This window comes from Hippocampus comes, unplaced genomic scaffold, assembly GCF_001891065.2.
Source record: "Hippocampus comes isolate QL1 unplaced genomic scaffold, H_comes_QL1_v1.1 scaffold78, whole genome shotgun sequence".
Taxonomy (NCBI): Eukaryota; Metazoa; Chordata; class Actinopteri; order Syngnathiformes; family Syngnathidae; genus Hippocampus; species Hippocampus comes.
Window position 1 is genome coordinate 2077314 of NW_017805798.1, and position 20969 is coordinate 2098282.

A 20969-nucleotide genomic window follows, 5' to 3' on the forward strand; every position below is an offset into this window, starting at 1 on the left:
TGGTTTTTTTCCTCGCCACTGCACGCTCACACGCCTCCATTGAATTACCCAGAGTAACCCAATCACTGTCGTCTGCTTGGCTGATTGCCTCCACTATATGAGTCAGCTTGCAGGTTAGTGTCCAGTGAAATGCATGAGCGCACTTCTGATGGCCGCTAGATGGCAGGAAAAAACCCAGAAAAAGTATGTATGAATCTCCTTTGCAGTAAATGCAGTGTATGTTTAGGAGTAGACATGATGCAGTGAATAAAAGCAGCGCAGGACGTCCAATATGTTTCCTAAACTGCAATCAAGGGTGACTTTACGTTGGGTATTTATTTTATCGTTTGGCCCTACAAAGTCCAATTAATCTTGACATCTAAATCCATCCAGCATCGTTTTTGTCAGCAGGTCCAAGTAAATCACATGATTTCGCGTACAACAGGTTTCAAATGCCAGCGTTAACTACACAGGAATGCCGTCTCGAAAGAGGCTTTAACTTTTTAACCGGGCTCATTAAAAAAGACACCGAACAGGGAACCGACCTGTTGCCTTTTCAGGTGGCGATGCGATCCTGCCGCCTCTCTAGTTTTCCAACAAGTGACAGCTGAGAAGCTGTCACTTCCTCAAATGATCAACCCTGACCTTTAACCTTCACATGCTGCTTATGTGTCGGTGGTTCGTGCCTAATTACAAAGCTCACGGCGTTGGGCAACGATGCGCAGTGTCAAATGACTAAATAATGGAGTTATTTTGCCTTTTTATATCATTCCTAATTTTGATTTAGGTAAAAAAAAATTGTGTCCGCTCATTTGAACTTTTTTTTTTTGCCTTCAGCAAAAAGAAAACTACAACAGCAGTAATACTTGGCACTTTACAATTACTCGTACCACTAGGTGTCATTGTAGTTGTCAATGTGGTTCCCCCTTCCCATGGCCTCACCACCACAGAAGCTACCTACAGGGGTGTGGAATGTCACCCCTCCGGCTGGTAAAAAGCCTGTGCTGGTGTGTGAGCTCGAGAGGTTCTAGTAACTAGTTATAATCGGGCTCTCCTTGACTTAAAGCTCGGGCTCCAGAACCAGTCCTCTTAAGAGGGTTTGGTCTCTGCTCCCCTCTGGAGTTGCCCATGAGAGGCACCGAACAGTTGTGAGCATGCTAATTGCCCCGCAGCTCAGTGCCTGGAAGTTGTGGTTCTGGCTGTGGTTTGTACGTACTGCCTTTGCTATGCACCAATTAGAGACTTCGAGTCCGCAGCCTTTTTGGAGTCCTTGGGCTGGGCGGGGCGGGGGAAGCTCTGAACTCTGCTGTTTGAGTTGGCGCTGCAGCGCAGAGTTTGGGCACTAGAGGGTGCCAGAAGACCGAGCAGTTTATCATTGTTTTATTTTACCTTCACTTTATTATACAGAATGAATTGTCATATTTTGGGGGGACTCAACAAACACTTAAAAAACAACAATAACAACAACAACTAACAAATAAAAACTAAACTAAAATGAAGCATTGTTGTCGAAAACGTCATCTGTGGGATTGAGAACATTGGAAGATTGGAGACCGGCGACTTGTCATCTCACTTTCGGTGCAGTTTCTTCTCACCTTGTAGGTTTGAGATTGTTGCCATAAACGCTTTCCTTACCTTTCAAATGCGCAGCGCGTGAAGCGTGGGTGTCGTAAGAGGTTGTTGAAGGGCATCTCCATTTATATCTTTGATTTGCACATGGGCTCTCGCACTAAAGCAACACCCTTATACAGACATACCACTTGTCACATTTAGACTAGATGAAAAATTCTTGCGTTGCTTGTTTCTTATTTTTGTGGAACGTTTTTTTTCTTTTTTTCCCCCTGTTGGTATCAGGATTGTTTCTACACTAAGGTCCCTCGGTTATCCAGTGGTGTCAATGATCATGCCTGGCCTCCCCAGTATGCCACTATTCAATTGTTCCAGTGCAAAACTAAGCTCATGGTGCCTTGAGTTATCAATTTGTTTTGTTCCGTGACCCTGCTCGTAACTCACTGATTTCTCGAATTAGCTTCACCCACTGAAATGAATGGAATTGCTATTATTCCGTTCCAAGCCTCTCCCCAAAAGAAAGTGTAAAAAGAAAGCACTCTATAATATTGTTAATATAATACTGTTTTGATTCAAAATATTAAATATTCAAAAAGCCAAATTTGTCTTCCATCCTCTTCCAGTCCAAAAACAAGCCGGCCAAAAATGGGACAGCAACACGAAATGCTGAAGCAGCATTTTCAGTTTGCCACCCCCTGACACATTCGAGGCAATGATTTCATGGCAAGCTAAGGTTGAAGCTCACTTACGTTGGCGCCTTGCTTTTATTGTTATGAAATCCGTTTGGCGAGCAGGCCATGGGACAGCTGCAGGAAGTTTAGCGTTTCAGGGGCCGGTCGGCCGGCTGGCTAGCAGGTCTCTGGTATGCGAGACGTCTCAAAACTCTGAGAAGTCACCTGCCAGAGGACGCTAGGGCACGCCACATCACTGCTTCGTGGAAGGATGAGGGCTCATTTTCTTGAGATAGGTGAGGTGAGAGAGATTTTATAAACATTTTCTTGTCCCAGCTTAAGGACCTTCCCTTCACCCCAACTGAGTGTTGACAACCTCTCATACAGTAACACACACACACACACACACACAAAAGAAGCACCATTCTTGACTAAGTGGCAGGTCTTCCATTTTTTTTGACATGGCAAGGCTGACCTTTAATGTTAATGGATTGACGTCACACTTAGGCATAAAAATTGTCACTGATGGTGGCCATCAGTAATACAAAGACCATTTCTTTCACATTTATCTGACAAGAATTAACATTCTGGTGGACCCTTGAACAAAATCTGTTCCAGGAGGCTGTTTGACCTTATATGAATACATTTTACCATGAGGAATATAATTATAATTGTCAAAACATTGTTGCGCAATTATGTGAAACTAGATCTCAAGAAAAAAAGAACTCGTGTTTCATTATGTTGTGTACAGACAAAGTGGATTTTGTTGAATCAATAAATAACAAATTTAGGAGTGTCACAAAAATTGGCGTGTACTGGAAAATCGTATTTTGATTTAAAAGATGCCGGTCCATCGAATTGAATCAAATTGAATCGATAGCGCCCATTTTTGGGACGGGGAACGAGAAGTTTTTTTTTCTTTTAACGGGATTAAGCCAGCACAGACGTGGGTTTTCGTCCATCCCTAAAAAAATAACAAAGCCAGAATGTAGCATAACAATGTATTTTCTTAACAGGCTATTTCATCTCAGCACTATTTTAATAGGAACAAAGCCACCTAATGTACAATCATCGAACATAACAAAGTAGCTACGGACCCTTTTTTGGGGGGTCCCAACGTCGTGAACGGAGGACGGACTGTCAAAATAGGGTCAAGTGCCCATCTCTAGCATGATGTACCAAATCGTCTTTTATTAGAGAGATACATCTTAGAAGGAAATGGCACATTTACCGTCCTGACAAGTTTATTCAAATGTAAAATAACCAAAAAGTCACTGCGTCATATACTCTCAAATTGAGTCGTACCATATCGAATTGAATAGTAAGCCCAATGACACAAAGCGAATCGAATCGTTCCACTTTCAAATCCAACCGCCCTTGATGCATTTCACACCCCACGTATTGAAAACCACGTCGAACTGTCCTTTACGGCGAGATGCGCAGTCCAATGAATGTGACTCCATCTGCAACTGGAGTCCCACACTTGTTTTGAAAGTTTTTTTTTCATGTAGTTTTTGTGTATTTTCTCCTCTAGCCTAGACCCCTCGTTGAGTCGGCTCCTTTTGAGGAAGTCTACTGGCGAGGAAGTGGAAAAAGTCACCTGGTTAAAACTTGCCGATGCTCGTGAAACTGTCGTCATTGAGGTCTCCATTTTAGAGGTGCTGTATACTTTTCAGCACGTTTACAGGAGGTCGGTAGATGGTCGCCAGCTCGATCATGTGACGACATCGTGAGGCGGTGTAGGGATAAAAATGGAGCATCCACCTGTTCCTGTGAAATATCTATCAGCTACTTCGCGCCAGCTCCTGCGCATGATCAACAGCTTGCTTGCCCTCCGTGTGTGCTCTTAATTTATACAGCCACTTCAAGGAAAGAAAAAAAAAAAAAAGGATCATGTCGATCAAGCTGCACACCCTGAGTGAAATGTTTTTTTCGGCGTAAGGAAAAAAAAGGATGCTTGACTTTAACGGGAGGAAAGTATATTTTACTCTTTCAATTTTTCTGCATCAGTGTGGGCCACGAAACAAACTCACCCGACGTGTAGTAGCCGCTTCTGGTCCAGAGGCAGCTGTCTTTTTTTTTTTTTTTTCTTGAAACCCTCCCAGGCTTCAGCAAACCCCTTGACCTCGTGAAAATGAGGCCTTTCACACCGGAATGCCTCCGGGTGGGTGCATAAAAGCGGCCGAGTTCATAAAGTGACCAAATGAAAGCTGCCAGCCAAAGTGTTTTCGTGTTGATTCCGAGAAGGCAAACTTGGATCATCTCAGCGGGGGCCTCGGGGGAAATCTCAGCCACTTCGAGCTGGATAATCAGTGGGATCCGTCTTCTCTTCGCCTGGTGCGTTCGGGTCAGTTTGACTTGGGGATCGCTTGGGTTAGTTTTCACACACGGGCTGCTTTTGGAGCATCTTGAGGGTTTGGGCCATTCATTTCTTCAAATGAGATGAGTCGGGACATGAGTCATTGTAGAACTTGAACTTTAGAGACACAACCAAGGTGACGACGGATTGACAGACTGGGGCAACGAAATCCGGACTCCGGATTAAATTAACAGCTAAAACGTTCAAGCGTTCCAGTCGAATGAGTCAATAGAACAGCTTGGTGATTGCAAGGTCACTTTTGCACAATTTAGTAATACACGTTACAGTATAAGCGTTTTTTTTTTTTTTTTGCTTTTAACGCCTTCGGTGTGACTCAGTCGTCAACGCCGTCATTCAACCACCGACTGATGTCGGGATCCATCTCGAAAGCTCTGAGAACAAGTCCGCTGAGAAGTCTGTGGACAAATGGAGTTTCATTTTCAGTTTTTGAAATCACAGACCTGTGACTGCATGGGTCAGGTCAATGGTGCTTGTATTTGCATGCGACTTTATTTGATAGCAGGACTATCGGGACTACTACTAACTTTTGTGGCATGGATCACTGGAAGCCACTTTGGTGCACTGTGAGATTTGTCATGCATAATGCTTCAAATGTCAAAATTCGGCGCTCTGCATCAGTATCTGTGAGTCGCATCATGCATTTGGCAGGCAAGCATGAAACATTCCTGCTGTCGTCGTTCTTGCACCTAGTGAGGTGTTGCTGCACAGATTGGTTGCCTCCATGCGCTCGATGCGCAGGGCTTACTTGGATGTGGCTGTCATGGAAATAATCAATAATCCATGTTATCATGTTGGAGACCTCCGGTTGGCATGAGAGTTATTGACGACCGCTGACTTGAACTGAAACGTTGACAAGAACTTGAGGTTTTGGGGTTTTTATATATATATATATATATATAAATTTTTCATTTTTGGAACATGTGAGTGAGGAGGATAATCCTGTAAGTGAACGGATATTGTAATTATGGTGTAAAGAGACAATCACAAGACTCCATATAGTGGCTGAGTAGCCACTTCTACCAAAGCTCCAACGTCAGGCTCGTGAAAGACATTTTCTCACGATGATGTACCTAATTTTTGCTTGTGTTGTCTTTGAGGAGCTTAGCAAAACATATTTTGATTCCATCATTGCAGTAGATGTTTTCTCCCAAAAAAAAAAAAAATATATATATATATATATATATAAAATAATGACAAAAATAGCACAAATAAATAAAAACTAATAAAACTAATACTAAAACAAATTCCAACAGCGTGACAGTTGACAAATAAAAATGTTTAGGAGTAGTTTTGTATTTCAAGCTGCACCGATGGGGTGAGGGGAGAGTGAATCACTTGAGGGGGGCTTGCATCGGTAAGTAGAGGGAGATTTCTCCTTGAACCGCCCGAGGGTTACTCTGAGTACAAAAGTGTGGGGGAGCTGGTTGTTTTAGAGCAGACGAAAGACAGCCTTGGTGCAGGTTGAAAACTGGAATTAACCTATTTAGGAGATAAAACATGGGAGTGTACGATGAACAAGGGTAAGGGGCTCAACTTTGTACACATTTGTCATTGGCTGTCATCATGTCAATAGAAGAAAAAAAACGGACTCAGTAATTCTTACCTTGAATTATTTGTATTTCTACAAGCAGCTCCTTGTTGCTCTCCAATGAACTGTATTATATTATCTTTGTATCTAAAATTCGAAGAAATGGGGGAAAAAACGTTGTTCAAACATTGTTGCTTGTTTACCACTGAAAATAGTAATTCGACTTTTAAACTTCCAGAATGCTCATAATTTTGATATTCAAGTCCCTCAAAACTCGCTGGCACATCACGTACGTATGCACAATTTAATGAGATCCAATGAAAGAGTTATAACATGATTTGTTCCTCCATGGAGATAATGATACAGTGTAAAAAAAAAAAAAGTAGAGTTAACAAGGCTGAGATCATATTTAAAGTTTCGCTCATGTGAAAATCTGAATTTACAAAAGTAATTGTCCCTTTTATTGTCCCCAAACTTAAATACGGAATAAAAAATAAATTTAGTGGTCTCCACTTCCAGTCGCAATCCAGCATACGAATTGAATGAGTTTCGAAAATAAACCCTGCCCCTTAGTAAAGTGCGTTTAGAGTACTGTAGTTCCCTTTAGCCTTGGGTTGGTTTCGTGCACATCCACCATAGCTGAGCATGACTCTCTTTGGAAAAGACGATTTTGGCATCAGTCCTCAATGTATCGCCCAACAAGTCCACATGGGCGTGGCTTTTTCTCACATTTTTGTATCATTCCTATCGTTATTTCCTCTTTGCAGGGCATCCATTGAGTTGCCAAAAAATCAGGATATGGTCATAGAGGACGGCAAAGGCGGCGGCGGCGGCGCCCCACACCGTGAAAATCTGAATTTACAAAAGTAATTGTCCCTTTTATTGTCCCCAAACTTAAATACGGAATAAAAAATAAATTTAGTGGTCTCCACTTCCAGTCGCAATCCAGCATACGAATTGAATGAGTTTCGAAAATAAACCCTGCCCCTTAGTAAAGTGCGTTTAGAGTACTGTAGTTCCCTTTAGCCTTGGGTTGGTTTCGTGCACATCCACCATAGCTGAGCATGACTCTCTTTGGAAAAGACGATTTTGGCATCAGTCCTCAATGTATCGCCCAACAAGTCCACAAATGGGCGTGGCTTTTTCTCACATCTTTGTGTCAATTCCTATCGTTATTTCCTCTTTGCAGGGCATCCATTGAGTTGCCAAAAAATCAGGATATGGTCATCGAGGACGGCAAAGGCGGTCGAGGTGCCCCCCACCGCCGCACTTCGACGTCGGACTCTTGTTGCACACGGCAAAGCAAAACTCTCCCCAAAGATGTCGTCACCGACAAGATGTTTATGGGTCAGTGTCTGCTCGGGTCGTGTGGGTCAGTGTCTGCTAGGTTCGTGGGACACGTTATGCGGGGTAGGATTAAATCCATATAGAAGAGCCACAGGCGTATGGGAGAAAGTTCAGCTGGCGTTCGTGTCGCCATGATGGTGCCAGCTTGTTAGTCTCCATCGAGGGAGACATTCCGCTTCATCCTGATGAGGCATTCTGTCAGACTACCTCCTCAATGACCTTCATAAAAACAAAAGCGGTAGATTGTTTCAGGCATCACGGGGGTTTTACCGCTGCTTACTTTGCTCTTCGCATTTTTTTTTTTTAACAATGCTTTCTGCTGCGGTCAAAATGGCGTCCGATGTGGCAAAAGTGCTCACAAGCTAAATTAAAACCAGTGAAAGTAGTGTCGTTGAATACCAAGAGCAAGATTGTATTGCGTCCACGCTCACTTTTTTGCTGTCAAAACCTCCCAGCTACTGACAAAAAAAAGCTAAATCAACTCATCAAAAAAATACGGTTTACATCAATAGATGTATTTGAAAGTAAAACTAGACTGTAGTGACCCAATCTGTGCATCATTTGCTCTTTCCATTTGTAATGGGCAACTTAGTGACAGATAGATTTGTCAATATCATGACAAATGTCATGGAGCTTTTGCTGTTTTGCTTTCAAAGTGGGCGGATGGACCAAGGACGACCCCTCCTGCCCGGTGGAGCAGTTCTATCCTGAGTTTAATGAGTGGAGGACAGCGGCTCGCATGGTCAAGCAGCGGGGTGACGTGGCCGTCGGCACCCTGGACGACAAGATGTACACAGTGGGTGGGCAAGACAACATCCGATGCTACAATAATGTGGAGAGGTGAGCTGCTTTGTGGTGGGGGCTCCCCTGTTTAGATCTTAAATGACAAGGAATGGAGAATTGACGAAACATCAGCTTTCTTTCAAATTAACGATTAATGAATCGGTAGGTTCTAATGTATTATGAACATGACGGGAGAACCTCGATGAATGTCCTGAACTCCCGTTTCCATGTCACTGTTGCACTGAGCAGAATCATGCGGCATTTGGCTGTAGCTCAATTTTCCACATCTGATCAGCGTTTTTTTGTTGAGACCATAAACTTGATTAGACTGAATCAACAGGGTCACCGTTGTTTGCAAGTGCCAATTCCACACAATTGCCAGAATTAATTCAACGTTTATTGCGCTCTTCCCAAATGCTGCGTTTTAAAGCTTTGGTTTGTGCTGCGACCAGTTCCTATGTTGCACAAGCAAGCAGGAAATATTGACGAAAGTTGGCGAGAACATTACAACCTTCGATTGCACTGAAGGCCATTTTGGAGTCACTTTTCTGACAAATCAATCAATCTCGAGACGGCTGCAGACGGCTATGTGCTGGCTCGTGTTTTGCGCCAACTGTAAATAACTCTCAATTCCAGACATTTGTCGCCGGACAAGTCACCGAACAGCAGAGGTCAGCATGAAGGCCGCATTTATTTGTGGCCTTGCCGACAACATGCGTCATGTGCGACATTTTCACCAGGGCACGTACGCACGTACGCTATATGCTTGGCTCCAGCGCGCTCAGATAGCTTGAAGCGGTTGGTGCCCCTCCAGTTCCCACAGAAGAGGCACTTCTTAATAAAATGAGCCAAAGAGTTGGGGAAACATCCACTCCAGCCTACCTGAGTGTAGGCGTTCCCCGAAGGCCACTACGAGTGCTGCGGTGGGGATTTTCAAGGCTTGTCTGTGCGCCTTTCAACCAAACACCAATTTAATAGAAGTGTCATGAGGAAGATGCTCAAGTGTGCGTCATTTTCTGGAGGCTATGCCAGCTAACTGGGGGGCAAAAAGGAGATGGCTTGCCAGTGAGTCTTCGGGGTGAATGTAAATAAGGCGTTGAATGAGAGCCCGTATCACATGACGGCGACACAAAATGGGCTTTTTTTTTTTCTCCTTACTTTGTTTGGCATTGGCAAACCCACTAATACTGGGTCATGTTTCTAGTCCTAGGTGAGCCAAGAATGTCAAGCCGATACGATACGCCGACAAGTACGACACTCAGATCCTCAACGGTCGAGGATATTTGTCGTTGTTTCGGCATTGCAACATTTGAGTTCACACATGGTCGATGTTGACATGTAAAACTTCTTGACTGCACTTACAGGGGCAGTTAATTAAAAAATATATGCACAAAATGTTCTATGCGTCCCCACTATGTTCAACATGATTCCCTTTGCGTTTGCGCATTTTGAGCGTGGCACCTAAAATCCACACGTTTTTAGCCATCCGAGGGAGCGGCCATTTTCCCACTTGCGGCGATGACATCACAGTTGCTCGGGGCTCCGGAAACGACCAATCACAGGTCAACTGTATTCTGGGTGTGGTCAGGTCATGTGACCTTTGCAATTTGAGTCCTTCAGCGCCGCGACATTTCTAGCACAAATACCGCACCTGTTATTGAGCGCATTATCATCAGAAGCTAGCTGCTTGTTTTGCCTGAAGCGCACACTCTGACACCCCGACCCCCACCCCGGCAGGTACAACCCAGACACAGACAGCTGGAGTGCGGATGTAGCACCCTTGAGCAGCCCCCGCAGTGGAGTGTGCGTGGTGGCCATGGACGGATACTTGTACGCTATTGGAGGACACGATGGGATTGCGGCCATAAATACCGTGGAGAGGTACTGCGGCCCGATTTTTTTTTTTTTTTAATTTCCATAGTCTCCAAACATTATTCAAGACTGTGGCGAGTGATACGTAAACACTGTCTTGAATGCTTTATGGGTGCCGTTGTTCCTCAAAAGCATCTTACGTAACAGAGTTGAAGACAACTCGGGAAAAAAAAAAAAAAAAAACACTTATTCTGACGATGACTAACAAAGTAGGTGTTTAAATGAGTGTTGTTATTCATTGTTTTGCTTGCTGCAGGTACGATCCAAAGATGAACGCGTGGAGCAAGCAGGCGCCCATGCTGACCAGACGCGCCAGAGCCGCCGCGGCAGTGCTGGGTGACCACTTGTATGTGATCGGAGGCAACGATGGAGTCCTGGCTCTGAATTCAGGTGCTGGTCACGTTTCGCGAATCGTGGCTTCGATGTGATAAATGTTGGAAATTCTACCTTAAAATATGAGCCTCGAAATCACTTGGATGCCTTAATTGCTTGTAACGAGCAAAATGTGAAGAATCGCTGTTCATAGTCGAAATTTGGCCGCGGCGTGAGTGTTTTTCACCGACTTGGCTTATTCTTGACCTTTTTTTAATTAACCAGTGCAGCTTTGCTGCCACTAGCTGTTTATTGGGGTCATAAAAAGTGGATGCTACTTCACAGCATTAAAGGGAACATTGCAGAAAAAAAAAAAAATCATTGTACTTTGTTCCTCCTGCAAAGTCAAATGACTAACTAGTATGAGTCTAAAGCTAACTAGTATGAGTCTAAAGCCCCTCAAAACGTCCAAAGCACCATTAGACGGGATGTCAACACGAGCAAATGGGGGCTAAATCTTAGCTGAGCATGCAGCAGAGGGAGTGTTTTTGCACTTTTTTTTTCTTTTTTTTTTTTTTTTTTTTTAAAGAAGAGGGGAGAAAAACGACCACTTTCATGGACATCATTTTTACAATTAATTGCGTGACTGTTGAGGAGGTTATATCATGCTTTCAACTTTGCGGTTATCAAAAGTTTTAATGATGGAGACTGGTCTACCCCGGCTGTTTTTTCTTTGGGAAAATTCCTTCATCTTAAAAAAAAAAGAAAATAACTACTCTCAGAACATACGATGTTTGACGTCACAGTTGCCACTCGACTTGAGCAGTGCAGCGCAGTCAAGTCGGGATCCGGACGTTTGCCTCACTGTTGAGGTCCTGCAATTACTGAAATATGCAAAACATGTCGAGGTGCAAGGATTAAGTCATCGATAATCAAATTAATTGATAATCACGAAAATCCATGTCCTTTTTCAAGTTTCAAGACTTTGTTCAGTTTAAAATGGAGCAAATGCTCCGAATTTCAGCCACTCAACCGTAAAGCAGGCATTACCTTTGCACCATGTCAAAATAAGACATTTCCAAACATCGGCTTTTGCTTTGGAAAACAATGTTTGCCCCTTTTCTGACATGTTATGGACCAAATTTAACCGAATCTAAATTGTTTTGTTTTTTTTTGTTTTTTTTTGCCCTGTCAATTTGAAATAAAAAAAGTTCTCTTTGTTCAGAGAGAATTGGGAATTCTAACTTTTTAAAATCAAATCATCGACCACATTATCAACAGATTAAGCTGTCATTAAAATCCATGAGAAAACATTATCTTGAGAATTTTTTTTTCATTCTTATTTTAAAAGTGAAAACATGTGGGTTGCGGCCCCAAAAACATTATCTTGAGAATTTTTTTTTTCATTCTTATTTTAAAAGTGAAAACATGGCCACCAGTTTCACACCACAGGAGGGGTAAATATAAACGTTAGATCAACAACAAAACCCCCTGACATGCTGACTTTCGTTGTGTAATTGAGTCCTGTAAAGTCTGCTTACTTTGACGTCAAGTGGACAGGACCACACACTCTCACACACACTCGCGTGGTCTCTCCTTCTCTCTCTCTCGCTCTCTCTTGCGCTTGCGCTTGCTCACATACACACACATACATAGAGGCTGCCCTTCCCAAAGATAAACAACCAGTGATGTCGTTCTGCCACCCCGTTTTGACTATTTTCGTCTGTGAGAAGTGCGCGCTCGTGAAATTCCCACAACTTATTTTGGTCAAGTTCAAGGTCTGAATTTTTCATTGACTGTAACTCCGCTACAATCATTTGGGCTCATTTAAAAATGGAGAGCCGTCGCTGCTCTTATGGGGACACTTTAGATACAATGACCGCGTCACTGTATTCGTGCTGTAGCGCGCACGTGTCGCAGTAGACTTGCAAATGAAGCCTTCCGCTCACCGAGAAACGTTCCACAGTGGAGAAATACAACCCCGAAGAGGGCACCTGGTCCGTATGTGCCCACATGTCGACCCCCAGAGAAAACGCCGGCTGCGCCGTGTACCTGGGCCACATCTACGTGGCCGGGGGCAGAGATGACCTCGGCTTGGGCCTGTGCTCGGCGGAGCGCCTCGACCCGGACACCACGAGGTGGACTCCTGTCAAACGCATGAGAAGCAAGAGAGACAACGTAAGTAGCGTGCGGGAGTTGAGGCCAAGCCGGGAACGTTTTCCTTAAGAGGTGACACAGAGTGGAATGAAATATTTCTGTTCCAGGTGTCTCTTGTGGTGTTCAACGGTGCTTTGCTGGCGGTGGGAGGCACTGATGGAGTCTCCGATTTGAAAACCATCGAGGTTTACAACGGCGAAAGCAACTCATGGAGGTAAAGAGGAGAAAACTCGGCAGTCCCTGACGGTTTCATTTCAGAGCCGTAGTCAATTGCGTCTCGTAATGAGCACCGTGGCGCGCTCATTCCATTCCGCGTGCGCGAACTAGTTGTAAGCAGATGCTTTGCGTCATTTGTTTCATTTGTTTTCATTGCTTTATACTCCCCGTTCAAAAAGTTCTAGGAAAGCATTCTAAAAAGAACCATTGAAAAGGACAAGAGAGGACTCTCTCACATGAAGGAACAAAAACGCGAACACGAAAGGTTATGAAATAAAACCGAATGAAAAAGAATCAAAGCAAAGCAGGAGTTCTACTCTTTTGGCAGGCTAGTGTAGCTTTTGTATAATCTCACCCAAGACATATTTACATGTGTAATGCACTTCTACGCCACCGCAAACTACAATAATAAACTTTTTGTATTAAAAAAAAAAAAATCTAAACGTCACTGATGGTTTCAATCAAAAAGGAATTTTGTAATCTGGCATGGCATTGGATCTCATTCAATTCTGCTGCTGTACTTTGCATCGGCACAGAGTATTTTATTTTTTTTTTTACATTTACAAATGACATTCACTTTTGTCATTTACATGCATATTGTGAGGTTTGCCGCAAGTCCAGAGATGCAGAGGCTGTGAATGCACAAAATTGTCCATTGGCACAGGCGGTGACGATTTCCGACACGTGCTCGATGTGCGGCAGGAAGCAACATGCCCAAAAATGACAATTAAAAAAAAAAAAAAACACTATCTGACAAGCTTTTCCGTTGTGTAATCATTTCTGTTTGTCATCCACGCTAAAAGAGATGCAGAGTGGGGAGCAGAAATAAAAAATTCACCTCACAGGTTGAATAAATAGCATCAAAGGACATAACAGACGAGCCAGTAAGTTGCGACAGGTACAGCTTGTTAGAAATGTATGTCAAATGTTGACCGAGTTTGCAGATTATCTTATGAAATGCTCCCGCCGCGATGCGGCTCACTTTGACGCTACTTTCAACAATGTTGAAATAAAAAAAATAATAAAAAAGCGGACAGAGCGGGACTCGCGTCGAGACGGCGTGACTTTGTGATTCATGCGAGGCTCCTACATAAAGCCTTGAGGCTGCATCCTGCATCGGAGTGCCTCGCTGTCTGACCGCTTCCCTTCTTTTGTCTGTTTTTAGACACTTTGGAAGTATGAAGAGCAAGCATCCAGGAGGCAGAGTGGCCGTGCTTTATACTGAGACCTAACAATGGAACGTCATTACATGAGCGGGGACAGAGAACTGATAGAGAAAAGATCGGCTAATGGATGCCCGTGGCACGCTGCGGGACATGCTGCGATAAGCTTCAAGCCCCGGCAACATAATGACTGAATAATTGAACAGTTTGCTCAAAAAGGAGTCGCATTAGTAAACCGCCGGTCCAAAACAACTCCGCGCATTGAATTGAAGCGCATTATAGGCTAAAAGGTTACCTCACTGCTATTTTTAAGTCCTCTGCCTGGCATAGAAAAATGGATCTTTTGGAGGTGGTCTATACGCAATAAGAGGAAGCGACAAAGAGTTGTGTGCATTATGTAAAGTACAAGCGGAACCTCTCAGGGATTTCGAAACGATGTTTCATAAAGAAAATAATGGAAGAAGAGTTGAGAGGAAGGTTTACAAAGAAGTTATAGACAGTTAATATGAACAACATGCAAAAACTATTTAAAAAAAAAATACAACTATGAGGACCTGGTCGCCTTGTTCAAAATATGTACCGAAGAAGTGAAATACAACTGAACTGTATTCAAGCACTGATTTTATTTATTTGTTTGTTTATTTTGTGCATGCCACTAGAAAGAGCCACCATACCACACTTTGAGAATCACTGGCCTCATCTTTTGACAGTCCCACAGCTGCGTTTTGGGGGCAAAATAAAGCAAAAGTTAAAATGTAGTGGGAGCATAAAAACAAAATCATGCGTGATGTTTTCTCCTACCTCGCTGGATCTCAGTGCGGCGAGCATCACAGAGGTGAGGACGAGGACTTCCGTTATGCCTCGAAATCATCGTTAAAGTTAAATGGGTAAAAGTTGACGTGGAAATGTGAACGAGTGAGTGATGAAGTTTTAATAATGTATTCTACAGTAGTTAACCTTTTTTTTTTTTTTCAACTTGCCATTAATATGTAAACGCATGTGACGTGTTTTGTGATGTTGACATGTGGACCCTGACTCGATTTTTCCTATCCTCAGTCCTTTTCCGGGACTGGAGTACTCCATCAATCCATCCATTTTTTTGTCCCGCTTAATCCTCACAAGGGTCGCAGGGGTTGCAGGAGCCTATCCCAGTTGTCTCTGGGCAGTAGGCGGGGGACACCCTGAACCGGTTGCCAGCCAATCGCAGGGCACACCGAGACGAACAACCATTCACGCTCACACCCACACCGAGGGACAATTTGGAGTGTTCAATCAGCCTGCCATGCATGTTTTTGGGATGTGGGAGTAAACCGGACTACCCGGAGAAAACCCACGCAGGCCCGGGGAGAACATGCCAACTCCACACAGGGAGGCCGGATCTGGAGTTGAACCCGGTACCTCTGCACTGTGAGGCTGACGTGCTAACCACTGGGCTCACCAGGCCGCCCTGTAGTACTCCCGTCCCGACTTTTTTGTTGATGTCTCGGACTTGACTCGGATTCCTTGGCATTTGATTCGGACTTGTCTCAGACTGGGCCATTGGACTTGCCGAGTCTATTGATGCTCTGTGTGACAGCATTTCAGAAGAAGCAAAAGACTAGAGTAAAAAAAAAAAAATCGGGAATAGTAATTGACATATGAGCTTTTGAGAAGCCGTAATCAGTGCAGAGAGAATACAGAATGTTATCAACGTGAATTATGATGCCATACTGTGCATAATATCATGCTCCTTACGATCCTACTGCATTGTGTGTGCGTGTCGCATCTGTGCTTCTCTATGCGTATTGCTACACGGTTCACAGATTTCCTTGTGCAAACATAAACCCAAGCCTCGCACAGATCAAGTTTCGGACGCATCTGGAGGAAATGGAGCTCCAGAGTGAGGCGAGAAAGTGGGTGAGATGCGCCGGCAGCACGGCACACCATAAGTGGCTGTGTGGGCTTTAAAAACGATGACGCTCCGAGCGCTGTCGCCCCTCGAGGATAATGGGCTGAAACGCGGTGAGAGGCTGGCTTGAGCACAAGGAATACGCACGCGGAGCCGCAAACAGCTTTCCTGGAGACGTCGACCATTCAGCCCCGCTCCCACACCGCTGCCGCGTCCACAATGAATGTTTTCTTCAACTTGAGGGGGTCCATTGTGAGACAGATGGTGGAGGACAGAGCAGCTCCAGGTAGGAAACGGGAAAATTACCTTTTTTTTTTTTTTCCTGCAGTGCTTGTCCTCTTTCGGTTGATTGGTAACTAAGTGAGGCTTATCCCACCTGACTCGGGGTAAGAGGCAGGTCCATTCACACCTGTAGACAATTTTGAGTCTTCGTTGCATCTCACGATGTTTTGTTGTTGTGGCAAGTGCAGTACTTTACACTGAAAAGCCGAGATTCGAACCCCAAACCTCAAAACTGTGACGCAAAAGAGCTAACCGCTCACGCTGTGTGTGTGTGTTTGCAATGGCACTTTTTAAGTTATAAAGGGGGGATAACTGTGAGCTACAGTTGTGTTATTGAGTCAAAATCACCACGAGGTGCCATTGAGATGTAGTTACACATTATTTTTTCTTGATAAGCGCACGCAAGGAACCACCGCTCAGGCTGACGATGCGTTAAATTTTGTAACTAGCAACGTCATACGCAAGCTATTTACAGTTAGAAATTGAAATGTGCTGGAAACCATCCAACAGGCGTCACGTCAGAGCTGCTCTTCTTCTGGATTCTCTCCCATTTCTATCTGTCTGCCTCTGCCCACAACATGTGGGGATTTTCCGTCTGTTATCTTGAGAGCATTGGCCCTGACATAACGAGTTATTATAAAATGACGCATAATGTTCCAGTCAGAAAGTGCATGAATGCCTATGCTCATCAAATATGCAACCTTTTGCTCGTCTGACGTATGATCATGCGTGACCAAAAGTTATACAACATTGCTCCAATGATGTTTAAAGCAGTACCAAAAAATATATATAAAAAATCGAATAATACAAAGAGTTCCCCATGTTACCCCTCAAAAGTTGAGATTTTCCATCGAACTTCATATTCATTGTATTCAGGAGACATGAACTTTTTTAGAAATGCAATGCAAGCAGGCAAGTGTCCATACAAACAGCAAAATATGTGAGCTTGATGACAGGGTGGACATTTTGGCTCATGGTCGCAATTCTTCATTTCTCAATTGCTTCACGTTCATAAATAAATGTAAAATGTTCACTTGACATGTTCCAGTTAGTAAACCGACTGTGCGCAGTTGAACAAATGACAGAGTGGACAGGTTTATCTTGACAACATCCGATGATGAAAACGATGAAGCATACAGTTCGTGTAAATTTATATTCTTCACTATGCATTGTTTCAGCCTTCACCGAAGAAAAATAATGCTGGTCGTGATGTCACTGAAAACATCTCAGAGGCTTTCTTCAAGGGGCAGTTACCTCATCCTAACAGGGTGGACAGCATTGCACCTCCGACGGACACATCAAAAATGGACAATTTGCCGATAAAAATGGAATATCCATGATCGAAATGACTTGTTTTATCAAGCACTGTATGCACCTTGTTGTGCAGAAGACAGTAAAACCAGTTACAAAAAAAAATAATTTAGTATCATTTCATTGCTTATTTCACAGAGTAGTTAGCAGACAAGTGTGTGGTAATAACCCGAATCATGTAGATCCAATGCAAATTAATAATAATAATAAATACTCAGTGTTTCATGATTCTGTTTTCCTTTTCATGATGACTGTGATTCCGATGAACAAAGGCACTGATACATGCTGACATGAACCTTATTAAATTATTTTTCTTTTAATCCAGATAAAAACAAGGATTGGATTACACGACCCAATCCAATTTTAGAATCCATCTTTCCCTTTTGAACAACCAATGTTCAAGATTTGATCCAATCCGATCACCAAAATGCAGCCAGATGACATTTTAAATACAATTTCCATCCACAAACACAAAAATTGTCCATCCACCAAAACATATGTCACTGCTTGGTCGGTAGATGGCGTGGCGTCCATCGGTGCCTCCGGGATGAGGCATGAGTGCCTTCCTCCTTCCACCCTCCTCCTCGTCTTCCTCATCTGGTGTCCTCCAGAGGTGCAGATGCTGATGCTGACAGCAGCATTATCTCGCCAGTGTGTTTCCTTCGTCGACAACAAGAGGCGTCGCTTGGTGCGGTAGCTTGCTCAGAGACGAACGGAGAGGAAATGGAGTGAAATTAAGGAGGCGACGCAGGCTAATGTTAGTTGCTTAACTAGCTAACTAACAAAGTTGTTGCTAAGGGACACGCAAGTCACTCCGCATTGACGCGAAACTGGGTTGGGCTGGCGGATTGATATTCAAATGAGCCGTCAGGTGTGTTGTAAATCTTTCCCGAATAGCGCGTCAGCCAATCAGAGGTGAAGAAGACGAACTACTTTTTTGAGGCTGCCACAACCCACCTTGGAAGAAAGATCGAACGAATGACTGCTGCAGGCAGGCGGCTAGCTTGACCCAGGCGTGGTGCGTTCATGTTACGCAAACACTGTCGGAACTTCTTTCTTTCCCGAGTGTTGTCTGTGTGTTCTCGGCGACGTTTTTGGGGGGAGAAAATGACACGGCTTTGTCACGGACACGATTGTGGGGCAGAATCGCTGTCACGGAAGCAACGCCGGAGAGCAAGTTTACGCTGATGGGACCGCGATTGGGAACGGGGACGCAGGCAGGTAAATGGAGCTAAACAAGGCCACCGTGTTCCAGTACTTTGTGAAACAAATGCTCGTCCAGTTGTGTCGATGCAGCTGTGATACGAAGTTGAGGAGGATTTTTTTTGTATTTCCAAATGTAGTTATTTAATTTGCTCTACTTTTAACTCTGTGATGAGTTGTAGTAGAAATATGAGAGGAATAAATAATTTCCATAATTGTGCTATGTTTTCCAAACTTGGTTCATGGTATTAAATGGGTCCCTGGTCATTTTTTTCTTGGGTCATCAGTGTAAAATTGTAATGACGTATAGACTTTTCACCTTGATGCCACGTTTATGTATTTTGTTATGTTTTGCTAAATTCTAAATATATGACTCCAGTCTCAGTCAGCTGTGGGATAGATTTTAAAATTCTGCTACTGGTCTATAAATCCCTGAAGTCTGTAGTTCCTGATTATATAAAAGAAATGGGAATAGGATATAAACCCAGTTGGATTCTGCTGACTCGGATCAATTAGTGTATCCTAGAGTTCAAAGCAAACATGGTAAAGCAGCATTTAGATGTTAGAACGTCGGCCTCACGTGCAGTGGAGTTGGCATGTTCTCCCCGTGCCTGTGTGGCTTTTCTCCGGGTACTCCAGCTTCCTCCCACATTCCCAAAACATGCATGGCAGGTTAATGGAACGTCCTAAAGTGTCCTTAGGTGTGAGCAGGAAAGGTTGTTTGTCTCTGTGTGCTGTACGATTTGCTGGCAACCAGTTCAGGGTGTACCCCGGCCACTGCCCGAAGACAGCTCGGATGGGCTCCAGCATGCCCGCGACCCCCATGAAGATAAGCGGATTAGAAAATGGATGGATGGATGGATAGATACATGCAAATGGTATAAGCTGCCAATCGAAGTGAGGTCAACCCCAAGTTTAAATGTTTTTAAATACATCATACTCTTCCGACACCAATGATTAAGGTCTGTCAAAGCATTTTTTAAAATCCTGTTCTCTAAAATATTATTTCAACTTACTTTGTGTCACAAATGCTCCACATAAATAATAAATCATGGTTGTAAAGTGATGCGATTCTTTTGAGGAAATCTGACTGAGAAATAAGTGAGTGTGACAGGCACGGCTCTTTTGTTTATTTATTTATTTTTGTAAGTCCTTCCTAGGACTCCACGATATTGGAAAAATGCGGGTGTTGAGTATCGATATGATGGCAATATTTAGCACGACACCATCCCCTGTCTTATAATTAATATGGAAATAATGTTTCCTTTTAAATAAGTGTGGTGTTAATATGCATCAGCATGACATAATATGAAGGAGAATTGACTTTTCAGTTTTCCATTATATGGTCCTTGAAATTAGGGTCTTGGTGAAGAATCAGACTTTAAGATTTGGTCTTGAGCTGTGAAACGGCTGGAGTGGGGAAGCCCTGCGCTCAGAGTTAATAAGTTTTATTTTGTCATGCATTACCCAAGCAAATGCATTTGCTTGGACATCTCATTTTATTTAAAGAATAGAATAGGGTACAATCAGCCTTTATTAGTGCCGCAATGGGCAAGGCAGTGTAATTGTGGTTAGCATGTGTGCCTTCGAGTTGAGCGGCTGCAGCTCATCCATGACTCCAATGAGCCAAGCGCAATAGAAAACGCATGCATGGCTGGACGGTGGGCAATTGACGAAATTATCTCGGATAATAAATGTTTTATCGTTTTTATTCATCTACACACCAGAGCTTGCTTACTTCCCTTGTGTCTTTTTCCCCACCCTCTGCTCCATTGGTCTTTTTGACCCGAATCTGCACTCTGCTCTGCTTCCATTAAGCAGTTATTCCCAGTTGTGTCTCATCTATTATTTCCTTTGAAAACAGAAGGATCACTGCTACCCCCCCCCCCCCCCCCCCCCCCCCCCCCCCCCCCCCCCCCCCCCCCCCCCCCCCCCCCCCCCCCCCCCCCCCCCCCCCCCCCCCCCCCCCCCCCCCTGCTCCATTGGTCTTTTTGACCCGAATCTGCACTCTTCTCTGCTTCCGTTAAGCAGTTATTACCAGTGTGTCTCATCTATTATTTCCTTTGAAAATGGAAGGATCACTGCTCCACCCCCCCCCCCTTCCTCCGAAGGAAGCACCCAAGCTGCCTCATTCCATTGCCGATGTCCACCACCCCGGGCACCATTAAGCCCACTCAAAGCTGCCCACGTTATGCTGCGGCCAACCACTCAGAACACAAGGTTGAAACGTACTACCCCAACTATTGTTCCCACTGTCTGGGCTTTAGAGAGGAATCCAAACAGGGTGACCAGACGTATAAATCACGAG

At 43.9% G+C, this 20969-nt stretch overlaps 2 protein-coding genes and 1 long non-coding RNA gene across 10 annotated transcripts in view; all 3 read left to right on the forward strand.

Moving 5' to 3' along the window:
• Positions 1-15143, forward strand: part of LOC109525241 (uncharacterized) — a 25176-nt gene extending 10033 nt beyond the window's left edge. Inside the window, exon 3 of the long non-coding RNA XR_002170104.1 lies at positions 15100-15143. This is a non-coding gene — a long non-coding RNA (uncharacterized LOC109525241). The remainder of the gene's footprint in view (positions 1-15099) is intronic.
• The window catches only part of LOC109525236 (kelch-like protein 20), a 26203-nt gene extending 11055 nt beyond the window's left edge, over positions 1-15148 (forward strand). The window contains exons 1-9 of one of the 8 annotated variants that reach the window (XM_019885577.1): positions 4333-4556; positions 6895-6956; positions 7379-7474; positions 8131-8314; positions 9995-10138; positions 10386-10519; positions 12408-12619; positions 12706-12812; positions 13980-15148. In XM_019885577.1, coding sequence (XP_019741136.1) covers positions 4423-4556; positions 6895-6956; positions 7379-7474; positions 8131-8314; positions 9995-10138; positions 10386-10519; positions 12408-12619; positions 12706-12812; positions 13980-14046 — 1140 coding nt within the window. In that variant the 5' untranslated portion in view covers positions 4333-4422 and the 3' untranslated portion in view covers positions 14047-15148. Of the gene's footprint in view, positions 1-4314; positions 4567-5970; positions 6120-6894; positions 6957-7316; positions 7475-8130; positions 8315-9994; positions 10139-10385; positions 10520-12407; positions 12620-12705; positions 12813-13979 lie in introns of those variants that run through there. The other 7 variants (XM_019885581.1, XM_019885579.1, XM_019885583.1 and 4 more) reach the window with 7 other exon arrangements.
• Positions 15149-15846: 698 nt separating this feature from the next.
• The window catches only part of LOC109525351 (potassium channel subfamily T member 1-like), an 86193-nt gene continuing 81070 nt past the window's right edge, over positions 15847-20969 (forward strand). Inside the window, exon 1 of the mRNA XM_019885787.1 lies at positions 15847-16151. Within this exon, the coding sequence (XP_019741346.1) occupies positions 16085-16151 (67 nt within the window). The 5' untranslated portion in view covers positions 15847-16084. The remainder of the gene's footprint in view (positions 16152-20969) is intronic.